The following is an 11,800-nucleotide window of genomic DNA, read 5'->3' as shown; positions in this document are numbered from 1 at the left end:
CCTGACGAAGGAAAGGCACCCAAGTTACCAGAAATCAAGTTGTTAAGAAAAAATCTCAAATCTCCGATTTTCTCACAATTTCTGCAATGCTTTTGAGGGGGTTATTAAATCCTTTACCTCATACATATTAATACCCCTGCTTTGTTGGTAACTTAAACCTTTTTCTTACTTTTTGGATGATACAGCACTCCAGGAGTGGCTTACAAGACTGAATCTTGAAGACAGATTTGCTAATATGAACAGCTATATGATTTCAGAGATGAGAAAACAACAGTAAAATATGAAAATTTGTCTGTGAAATTTGCCTGTATTATTGTTGCAACTTTCCTGTAGGTTCAAATCAATTCTAAAAATAAAAATTTATCCATAGAGATGGCTTACTACACTGTAAGTGTAGGAATAACAAGATTATATATATATATATATATATATATATATATATATATATATACATATACACACACACACATATACATGTGTATATATATATATACACACACACACATATACACATACACACACACACACACACACATATATATATATATATATACCAGCCTCTTCTTTTTTTAAGATTTATTTATTTCATGTGTGTACACTGTTGCTGTCTTCAGACACTCCAGAAAAGGGTGTCAGATCCCATTACAGATGGTTGTGAGCTACCATATGATTGCTGGGAATTCAACTCAGGACCTCTGGAAGAGCAGTCAGTGCTCTAACCGCTGAACCATCTCACCAGCCTAAGATATATATATCTTTAAGTAGGGGCCTTGTATACATTTAAGAATTCTAGTCTTGGGGGCTGGAGAGATGTCTCCTCCATGGCTAAGAGCACTTCTGCTCTTCCAAAGGATCAGGGTTTCATTCCTAGGACCCACATGGTGGTTCAGTAATTCTAGTTCCAGGGATGCCACACCCTCTTCTGACCTCCATAGACACCAGGCACACACAAAGGCACACATATACATGCAGACAAAGCATGCACATATATCATATTTAAATAAAAGGCCCGTTACAGACCGAAGAAGTAAGGATGAATGATTACAGTCTGTAACAGCCAGGAGAGGCAGAAGGAGAAGCAACCTCTCTTGGTGTCACTGTTCTAATGCTGGGAAGAGACACCATCACTGAGGCAACTCTCATAAAGAAGGCCTTGAACTTGGGCCTACTTTCAGAGGTTCAGTCCATTATCATCATGGCAGGAAGCATGGCAGTCTGTAGGCAGACATGGTGCTGGTTTAGATGAGAACTACTTCCTGATCCATTGGGAATCACTGGACTTGGCATGGACTTTTGAAAGCTTAAAACCCACCTCCAAGTGACACACTTTCTCCATGGCCACACCCTCTAACCCTTCTAATCCTTTCAAATAGTGCTACTCTCTCTGAGGGCTCAAATCGATGAGGCTATATGGGCCATTCTTATTCAAACTACCATACTTGGGAATGGCATGCAGAACATTAGGCACCTTGCTAGGTGACAGCATGCTGCTGTAGATAAGGTTAGGATGCTTCCCAATCCAACCAACTTTATATTAATCCGGTCTTTAGTTCTCCGAAATTCCTCTCACCCCATACATACAAATAGGAAATATGTCACAAAATGCTTTATGTATGACTGTTGCTCCCTGCCTTCCCACCTAACACACAGGCGCACATACACATTGTGTTTGCCACATTTCCAGAACAGAACAGATGTAAACGTGTCATCTCACCCCCACACATCTGCCTCAAGTAGAAAGAAACAAGAAACTGAGCCTGCAGGTCAATGAGCTCAGCTTTTAAGGAGGCTGAAGCAGGAAGGTTGCCAATTTGAAGCCTACTGAACTCCTTAAAGCAGTGCTCCTTAGCCTTCCTGACATTCAGACCTTTAACACAGTTAGCTCCTCAGGTAGTAACCCCCAACCATGCAGTTATTACATTGCTACTTTATAACTGTAATTTTGCTGCTGTTATGAATCATAATCTGTTATGCAGGAGGATATTGATCGACAGGTAGAGGGCCACTGCCTTGAAGCCCTAGGTTCAGAATAAAAAGTGAAAGGGCTGGGGAAAGAGTTCCCTGGTGGAGTGCTTGTCCAGCACATTCAAGGCCGAGGTTCAGTCCCTGATTAGAGGAAGGCTCGGGTTACGAAGTTATTGAAATACTTCTTTCACTTCTGCTCAGCCTTTAAGCGCTGGCTTAGAATTGTTTCATGACTTTCTGTTATTGGCAGTTATGGAAAGGCAAATTATCACCACACAGATAGTAATAAGTTGCAAAAAAAAAAAAAAACAACACATTTGTTTTCCTTTTTAATTTGAATCTTGTCAACAATTCACTGTATCATCAGTAGAAAACAAAACAAACAAAACAAAGCAGCCATTTTAGACGATAACGTGCTAAATGCCCAATACCAGGGAAAACAGGTCCCCTCACTGGACTCTACTGGCAAACCCAGGTATGCCCTGAACTCTACAGTCTCCATCTTGGATGGATGATGAAGCATTCAAGTAAACGGTGAGGAGTCCCAGGTGTGAGTGTCTGAGAGGTACCGCCTCAGAGGAGACTCCGGAGCAGCCACGGCCCTCCAGTTCATCCAGTATTGCGTGGCCTTGGGCTTAACCAGCCATTTTCTTCTGAGGAGCTCTGATGATGTGTCAGCCTCAGGACTTAGTGGTTATAAAACATCTTCCATATTAACAAACACTTGAGCCACATGAACAGGATTCTCATCGCTTCTCCAACTTCTTGTACTTGGCTTCTATTTGGGGAAGAACAGGAATTGTATCTTTTAACCCCAGCATTCACAAAGATACCGTTTAGTTAGATTTTTCAAGCAAGTTCAAATATACCCATTATATTCTCAAGGCAGCAGCTTCAGTCTCGTCATTTGCACAAATAAGGAGATCTCGGGTCCGCACAACTTCAAGGAGTCAAACACAAACACTGACTGTGAGCCCAGACCACACACACTAAATGCTAACTGTATCAATAACACACGCTCAGATAGCTCAGACAGAATGAAGCAGGACCCACTGGCACTGGCCCTACTGGCAGCCTTACTACATTTTAGAAACTAACCTTCCAGGAACAATCCCAGGTAGCCTCTGGAGCCAGCCCAGAACACCTCTCTACTTCTTACCCCTACCCGGCATCCATGCAGCCTACACAGCTCTCACAAACCCCAGGCTGGCTTCGAACTCACGATGCAGCCATGGACGACCTTGGCCTTCTAACTGTCCTTCCTCCACATCCTCAGTGCTGGAACTACAGACATGTATGACCATCCCTGTTTGTCCAGCACTGGATAGGTACCCAGAACTGGGCATTGTTAGTATAGGTACCCAGGACTGGGCATTGTTAGTGTCCCGGGGATGAGGACTTGGTGTTCTTAATCCTAGGACATCATGAATACAATTGGGCTTCATTCCTAGTCATTTTATATTCTTATTTATTTATTTATTTATTTATTTATTTATTTAATTTATTGAATGTGAGAACACTGTCGCTCTCTTCAGACACACCAGAAGAGGGCATCAAATCCCATTAAAAATGGTTACGAGCACCATGTGGTTGCTGGGAACTCAGGACCTCTGGAAGAACAGTCAGTGCTTTTAACTGCTGAGCCATCTCTCCAGCCCCTTATGTTCTCACTGTTATCTTTCACTTCAGAAAAGCAATTTGGAAAGATACAAAGGCCTGAATAGATTTAAAACGTCATCAAATAAGCCTAGTGCTGTGATTTTTTTTTTCTTGTAACAAATTTTCTAACAGCCTGGGTAGCTAGTCTTGAACTCCCGATCTTCCTGCCTCACCTCCCAAGGCATTACAGGCATATGCCACCACACCCAAGCCTTTTTTGGCTTTTAAAATCTCAAAACCCCTTGGTGTTCTGCCTTCTATATGGTGAGGTTCACAGCAAAGATTTACTAAATGTAACGGTAAATAGTGAAACTGACTGTTGATCACTCCTCTGCTAAATGGTGACTTACAAACCACTCTCTCGAAGCAGTTAACCAGAAGCAATAGCAAAAAATAAAAGAACCCATAAAAGCTATCTAGGAAAGAGTACGTTCATTAAGCTTTACCAGGTAGCTAACAGCCAAAGCAGGCAAGCAATACTGAGAGCTCTTTAGAGAAAAGTGATGCTTCGCCATTCAGCATAGCGAACCTCAGCAGAGAGCTCGGCCCTGGAACAGGCAGCTGGCTCACAAAAGTGGGAATTTTTAACAAAAACTGTTAAAAGCTGCCTCGCATATCGATGAATGCCTTTGTGTTCCCAGTGCTCGGGGAGACAGAGCCAGGTGGATCTCTGGGAATTTGTGACCAGCCTGGTCTACATAGTCAGTTCCAGGATAGTCAGGGATACACAGAGAAACCATGTCTCACAAAACCAAAACCAAAGACAAAAAAAAAAATCACCTTGTAGTGAACAAAGTATACAATACATGCAAATCCTTCTGAACAGAACTTTTAAAGCAGTAACCACAGAAAATGCTACTTAACTACATATTTAAATTCCTCAAGTTTGATTTATTTGTTTTTGGTTTTTTGAGATATGCTCATTGTATAGCCTGACCTGAATACAAATTTACAATCCTCCTGCATCAGCTTCGGGAGTACTGGGCTTACAGATGTTGTATCACCATGCTAAATACTCTTTATCAAATCGAAGGGGCTGGAGAGGTTGCTCAGTAACGGTTAGGAGCACTTGCCATTCTTCCAGAGGACCCAGGTTCAATTCCCACCGCTGACATGACAGCTCAGGACCACTTGTAACTCCAATTCCAGGGGGTCCGATGCCCCCTGCTGACTTCTGCAAGCATCGCACACTCATGCGGTTCACAAACAGAGCAGCGGAATATTTATAAAACAAAGCGTAAATGATCGAGACAGAAGTAAAAATGATTACCCAGTTTTTTTGAATAAGCATCGAGCTTGTAGGCTGCCTGCTCGAGAGCTGCCACCTGCTCCTCAATCACGTTGATCTGGTCCAGATATGGCTGTAGTTCAGCATCTTGAGAAACAAACCGCATGTCCAAATATGGTCAGCAAGAATAGAGAACGGAGAGGAAGTTAGGAAGCTGGAGTTTCTTCTGCTAAGCCTAACAAAGACCTGGGCAGATGGCAGGCGCTCGCCCTGGGAAGACACAGACACTTACTGGGTCCATAAGTGACCCAGCCAAAACATTCCACTTCCAGTTTTCCTTCCCAGTAGAGTTCTTACTCCTTCAGCAATCCTGCTGCTACTGAGTCTGCATCTTGGCCATGCCCACATCAAGGAGTCCTTGTATCAAGGGCATTTTTCAGAGCACTCTAAATTAAATTAGTATTTTCTTTCCTTCTTTTTTTTTTTTTTTTTTTTTTTTTTTTGGTTTCTCAAGACCAGGTTTCTCTGTGTAGCCCTGGCTGTTCTGGAACTCATTCTGTAGACCAGGCCAGCCTCAAACTCACAGAGACCCACCTGCCTCTGTCTCCCAAGGGCTGAGATTAAAGGCCTCCGCTGCGACATCCGGTCTTAAATTTTCAATGCATAGATTTTGGGCTTATAAAATAGTTCTTTGTGGATTTCACTGTTAAATCAAATTCACTAGACTCTCGTCTGTCCACTCTCCTTCTGGGAATATACTATCTAAAAGCAAGGTGCAGCAGAAATGGCCCACCTTCGGGATGGAAGAAATTCCCCTTGCTCGATCATGCTTTCTGCAACATGAGCTAGCTGGAGGCAGCGATCCTTGTGCCCTGCCCTTGGGCTCTGAGCACTAAGGAGCATGAAATACAAACAGTGCCTGTTCGAGGGATGCACCCGAGTACTCACATTTCTGGTTTAAGTCCTTCAGGTTTCTGCTGATGTTGATAGCAATATCTTTCATTTCAAGGTACTTCAAGCTTGTTAGCTTATTCATATTTTCCAGGAGTTTGTAGTCTTCACTGGTGGCTTTAAGATAAACAGAAGACAGGAGGCCTTTGATTTGTCTGCAGTTACTAGAATACAGAACTTCAGGTCAAAGGGGTTTAGGAAGGAAGTGCAGAGGCTCAAGGGAGAATCCCAGGGAATGTCAAAAGAGCGGGCTGCTTTCCATCAATGACATTTATACTTTTAGCCTCTACCCTGGAGGTCTGAGTAGAAACCGAGGCAGCAGTCAGCAAACTCAGCTAAGCGAGGTCTAGAAGAGTTAGTGTCATAGTTAGAAAAGGTAAACTCAGGTCTCAGAAAAGAGAGGTGAAATCATCTTGGGATCTCTGAAGTATAAAAAAAAAAATAAGCCAAGTAATGATGGCACACAACTTAATTCCCAACACTTGAGAGGCAGAAGCAAGTGGATCTTGGTGAGTTCGAGGCCGGCCTGGTCTACAGCGTGAGTTCCTTGACAGCCAGGGCTACACAGAGAAACCCTGTCTCAAAAAAAAATTAAATTATAATATGTGTGTGTGTGTATCTGTGTGTCTGTGTGTGTGTGTGTCTGTGTGTGAGTGTGTGAGTATGAGTGTGTGTTTCTGTGTGTGTGTCTGTGTGTGTGTGTGAGTGTGTGTGTGTGTGTGTGTGTGTGTGTAATTTGGAGGATCTCATCATAATATATCAGCATCAACTAGAGATATAAACCTTCTATGTAGATATGTATGCATGTATATATATCAACTCTGTGTGTGTGTGAGTGTGTGTGTGTGTGTGACATGTAGATGTGTGCAGGCTAGAGGTCAATGGGTCTTTCTCAACTGCTATCTACTTTAATTTTTTCGGACAAGATTTCTCATTGAAAGTGGACCTTACCAATTTATCTAGATGGGCCAACACATTCCAGGAAGCCTCCTCCCTCTACCTGCCCAGAATTCAGGTCTCATCTTGCTTGTGCACAATCAAGCCCCAGCACCCACAGGGTGAAAGAACTGACTCCCACAGCTGTCCTCCAGCCTCTATGCATGAGCTGCATAATGCACGCATGCCCAGTGAGTAAATTACAGTTTTTCCTCTGCAAAAAGCATGTGTACAAGTAAGCATGGCAGCCATGGAGAGAGAATACTGGTTTAACTGTTTGATAATCACTTAGAAACTTTACAATTTTAAGTAATTATCTTAAAAAAAAAAAGAAAGAAAGAAAAAATCTACTTAAGGCTGCAAATGTAGCTCACTGGATAAAGCCATCGCTTTGCCTATGCAAAGTCCAGGGTTCAGTCCCCAGCAATCCCACACAAACTGCTCCATTTCCTGAGAAGTCAATCTAGGGCCAGAAGAGGTCCACCGATCAGCTCTTCCTTAGCAATCTTTCTGTGTTGTCTCCACCCCTGCCACCTCGCAGGTGGCTCCTCTGCAAAGATCACTCTCAGTTCTGCACTGCCACCGTTCCAGTGACAGCTGCAAACAGCTCAGCCAGAACTGCGTTTCCCACAGAAACGCGGTTCCTCTTGTCAGCTTCCCCATTTTGGTTGTTGGTCCTACCCACACGAACAACTGCCTTAGCCTGCTCAGTACCGGATAAAGTCTACATCGGCATTGAGCTCACGCCCAAACTCTCCATTCTTCTTATCTTCACTCGGCCTCAGATTCCCACTACTTTCTGGACAACTGCTCCTCTGTTTCTGGTCTTCTCTCCTCCACAGTTGTTCTCGAGGCTATCAAATCATAATCTCTCTAAAACAAGGGCCACACACTTGGAAGCCAGCAGAGGAATGTGTATGGGCGGAGTGAAACAAGTGTTTATATAATAAACACACATGGAGACCATCATTCCTTCTTCAGAGGAGGGTGCGCCCTCTCAGCCCAGCACTCCCTACTAGTTCTGAGGCACTGGGTCAGAAAACTCCATCTCTAAACTACAGCAAATGGAAAAAAACAAAACAAAACAAAACAAAACAAAAAAACAAGAGAACAAGAACAGTGCTAACCGGCAAAGGCCACAAGGTCACACTAAAGGACCAGCCAGTGGTGAAAGCAAACCAGATCATGTAGTCTTAAAAGGCTGCAAAACCCTGGTCAAGTAGAGCCCTACTAAGTAAGTTACGATAGCCAAACTTCAGAATTTGCGGGGAGAACCCACAAATCTAGATTTTGTTACTTGGTCTCTCTTGCTCAAAAATAAGTGAACGATCAGGCAAAGAAAATCGGAGACTTACAACCCCCCAACTTCTCTGCTAAGCCTTTCCTCATAGATCCTGGTTCACAAATTGGGCTCACAGAAAAATTTCTTCGGGTGGGGCCTGTGAGAGGGCCCTTGCTACCAAGCCTGAAGATCAGAGTGTGGTCCTCGTGACCTACGTGGTCTAAGAAGAGGACCAACTCTCACAAGCCGTTCTAAGACACACACACACACACACACACACACACACACGTAATTTTTTCACAGAGCAGTGAAACAGTATAAGTTCTTATGTCACCCCATAAGGTCCAGCCTCTGCTTTCTGACTCTGCCACAGACACAGACACACACACACAGACGCAGGGACACTGAACTAAAATCTAACCGTGTCCCACGGGTGGGTCAGCTAACCTTCAGGTCTCATCAAATGCTTGCTTACTCCAGCTCTTTTACTAACTGGACTGTTTCCCCCTTTTCCATTTCCTTCACAACTGTGCTTAAAATACACTTCTCCCCCGGCAGGGCACTTCTTGACTAACAGTGTGGAATCCTTGTTGTTGGCCTTTATGACAAGAGGCCTGCAGATTTGTGTTTCAAAAGTGGCTGCTGTGCTTCCCTGGGGAAAGACAGGGGAGAGGGGCTCCTTTCTTCCCATTCAACCATGGACGGACCAGAGGCTGCTAAAGCACCTCTCAGATTTCCGTGACGCCAAATGCAATTACACAGCCGGGATCAGCCAGAAGGGACTGCGTCTCACCTGTCAGTTCCCCAGTCAAATATGTGGCCATTTTGGAGAACATGTCCCGGCAGAGCTCATTGATGTCAGCTTCGGCAGGCTCCTTTGCTTCCTCGGCTGTCTCCACCGCAGGATCATCTGGCAAGGCGGGGGTGGGAGGTGAGGCGTAAACGTCCTATCCCCAGACCTAATCCAGCCGAAGCGGACGGTTCCTATGTCCCTCCCGACTTGTGCTCCCGCCGCCTTCGTTCTCCTCCTGCCACCATCCCGTCCCTTCCCCTCGCACCCGCCCACCTCAAACGCCAACTCCGTTCCCATGCTCAGGAGCTAGGCTTTCGTCTCAGTGCCCTGACTGCGGTAGACAGGTCCACCGGCTCCTGCATCCGGACCTAGCCTCCCCACCACCAGCCGCCGCATCTCCATCCACGCAGGGTAGTACCTCGAGGCGGCTGCTCCTCCCGTCGCGTCGCCGGGACGCCCTCCGCAGCCGCCGCCATGCCCGACCCAAGGCTGCTTCCGGTTCTAAGGGCGTCTGCGCGTGCGCCCCGCGGGTGTCCCGCCCCGCCGCTTGCTCACAGCTTCCTTGCTTTGATCGGCTTGCCCCAGTCACACCTCAAATAAGGACCTTTTATCAAAGTCCAAGCATGAAGCTGAAACTGAAGCTAAGGCTATTGCGAATTAGCCCGTTGCTGAGATCTCAGTACCTGGTGTTGGCAATGCGTTCGTCCCTGCAGCCACACTCTAGACCGGTCCCTTGTGCCAGCCACGGCCTGTCTTGGGTTGTGGACCCATAACATGTCAGCTGAAGTTATTGGAGAGAGGTGGCCTTCTCCCCAAACACCAGCACCCTGACATGTTTTGTTCATCAAAGAATTGTTCAGGGATTCCACGCTTTTGCAAGGTGTCTCCCACAAGATTTCGGCCTTGATTCTTGATGGAATCTCCCTTACCTTTCCCGTAGACCTTGGACTAGTATCAACTCTCTGACTCAAATCTCTTGAAGTGCAAGCTAGCCCCTAATGTTTAGTTAAAAGGACCTCTCTTGAAGGAAGCTTCCGACGTCGCTGACACATAGGTTATCTTGATTGTATTTAGTTGTTGCACGCGTCTCGCGGGTTTACGGAATGCTTCGGGGAGGGGGGTGGTGAGAACAGGTGGGGGTGACAGGGATGAATGAGAAAAATGTACTGAGGAGCAATAGAAGGCACAGTGTGAGGTAATGAGAGTCACTGGAGAGGGGGAAAGAGGTGTGTAAGGGTTTTCAGGATGCAGGCTCCTGAGCATCCAAAATCTTAAGTGTAGAGTTTTTGACTAAGTTTAACTTAGTCTTGGTTATCCTCCAATCTCCTCTAGACTGATTCTCCTTCTCTCCACTCCTTTCTATAGGATAATCAAAGTACCCACCGTTTCAAACATTCCTATGAGCCAAGGCTTCTTATTTCAAGATTGCTGGGAGAAGCAGCCTCCCTGAGATTGACATGGCCCCCAGTACATTCCAGAGAGTGTACAAGAATGTTTTACATTCTTATCCTTCTCTCTTCTTTCAATAGCCCCAGAAGGAAATGCAAAGACCTGGTTTTCTAAAGAATTTTATTGCTATTCACCTTGGAACCTCACATTATCCTATGACGAAGAGAGCCAGAGACCACCACATATTAGTCCAAAAGATCAATGAGTCCTGATATCCTTCCTTTCTGGCTTGATTCCTTCAGGTTTTGTTTGATTCCAGGTTTGAAGTCCCCTCAGATCCAGCTAGTCACTGGGACATAAGAATCAGAAGGCAGGCTCCTCCAGAATTCACTGACTTCACCTTTGGAGGGGGGTCACTCTTAACTCCTCTGTTGGAATCTCACCACACAGAAATCTTCTTTCCACTACAGCTTCCTTTTCTCTTTTACATGGAAACTCCATGAGAAAGGGAAGGCCTCCTACACACAACCATGCCTGCCAGTGGCAGATATCGTGATGTACACGAAGGGTAAGAGTTACTGGAACGTAGGAAGACATCCATCGCCCACTCTTTAGACTTCTACCTGTTAACTAATCGTGGTTGTCTGAGGTCTTCCGGAGAGTCATTCCCATCTGCTCCTTTTTCTTGTTTCTTGTTGATGTCAATCAACTATGGCAGAAGTAAGTGCCCAGGAAGAGAGGGGCCTGGTAGGAAATGCTACTTCACAGAGCTGTGCAACTCCATACAGAAACACCAAGGGACAAGTCTAAGCATGCTGCCCAGCTACACACAAAAACATCGGCTCAAAAGGCCAGATACAGGGGGAACGTCATAGCAGCCATCATGAGACATGCTGCCCTAGAAAGGGTGAGGATAGAGGTGGAGATGAGGCTTGTGGGGGAGGCATAGAGAGAAGAACTTGCTGTCTGTTGCTTTAGGACCCCTTTTCCATCCTCCTGTCCACCCTGAACTCCCAGGGAGCTGGAGTGACACCTAGGATGGATTATACGGGTTCTCCCAAACAGCTGGTTCCCCCTGTTGGAAGAAAAAGGAATAGCTCATTTGAAGGAGAGTTTATTTTTCTCTGCAACTTATTAACAAAGAACTTAGATTGCTATAGACTGATGTTTGGGTCTCCCCAAAGTTTTTTGCTGACATCCAAATCCCCAATGTGACAGTACTAGGAAGTGAGGCCTTGGGGGGGGGTGAGATCGGGAGTGTGGAGTCCTTATAAGGGGAATTAGTGTCCCTCTTTCCTCCCACCACATGAGAACATGTAAGTTGAGTAGTCCATGAAGCAAGAAGCTGGCTTTCACTAGATCCTAAATCTGCTGGTCACTTGATCTTGGGCCTCCCAGTCTCCCAAACTGAAAAATATACTTCGGTAGTTTATAAGCAGTCTATTCTTTCATAGTTTCATAGTTGACTGTAACAACTCGAAGACCCTCCTAAAAGGTCAAGGTAATCTATAGGCTGACAGCAACTTCTGGACCTGTCCTCCACCCCACCTCCACAGAGAAGTAACCACTGTGAGTATTACTTCCCTCGTCTTTCTAG

The 11,800-nt window shown here is 45.3% G+C and overlaps 2 protein-coding genes across 3 annotated transcripts in view; both read right to left on the bottom strand.

The window, feature by feature from the left end:
- Nucleotides 1-2,287: 2,287 nt before the first annotated feature.
- Bloc1s2 (biogenesis of lysosomal organelles complex 1 subunit 2) lies at nt 2,288-9,318 on the bottom strand. 2 transcript variants are annotated; one of them, XM_021152086.2, is made up of 5 exons: nt 9,233-9,318; nt 8,815-8,931; nt 5,801-5,920; nt 4,895-4,999; nt 2,288-2,743 (listed from the first exon to the last, which is right to left on the bottom strand). In XM_021152086.2, exons 1-5 carry the CDS (start codon nt 9,288-9,290, stop codon nt 2,712-2,714), a joined length of 432 nt encoding a protein of 143 aa, XP_021007745.1. In that variant the 5' UTR covers nt 9,291-9,318; the 3' UTR covers nt 2,288-2,711. The 2 variants fall into 2 exon arrangements, with proteins under 2 accessions (XP_021007745.1, XP_029328169.1); XM_029472309.2 differs by having other exon boundaries at nt 9,088-9,267.
- A 1,694-nt stretch (nt 9,319-11,012) lies between these two features.
- Nucleotides 11,013-11,800, bottom strand: part of Pkd2l1 (polycystin 2 like 1, transient receptor potential cation channel) — a 39,503-nt gene continuing 38,715 nt past the window's right edge. Inside the window, exon 15 of the mRNA XM_021151980.2 lies at nt 11,013-11,278. Coding sequence (XP_021007639.1) covers nt 11,237-11,278 — 42 coding nt within the window. The 3' untranslated portion in view covers nt 11,013-11,236. The remainder of the gene's footprint in view (nt 11,279-11,800) is intronic.

This window comes from Mus caroli, unplaced genomic scaffold (assembly GCF_978045245.1).
Source record: "Mus caroli unplaced genomic scaffold, Mus_caroli_1 scaffold_20, whole genome shotgun sequence".
NCBI classification, from domain to species: Eukaryota; Metazoa; Chordata; class Mammalia; order Rodentia; family Muridae; genus Mus; species Mus caroli.
The sequence above is the reverse complement of the archived record's forward strand: the minus strand, read 5'-3'. Positions and strand labels throughout refer to the sequence as shown.

Excerpts from the sequence above, each read along its gene's own strand:
- Bloc1s2 (XM_021152086.2), bottom strand. The coding sequence starts at position 9,290 with ATGGCGGCGGCTGCGGAGGGCGTCCCGGCGACGCGACGGGAGGAGCAG. Across the intron at positions 5,921-8,814 it reads TTTGACTGGGGAACTGACAG|CCACCAGTGAAGACTACAAA; the intron begins GTGAGACGCAGT and ends TTTATCTTAAAG. Across the intron at positions 2,744-4,894 it reads TGCTTATTCAAAAAAACTGG|AAGCCAAGTACAAGAAGTTG; the intron begins GTAATCATTTTT and ends TTCCCCAAATAG.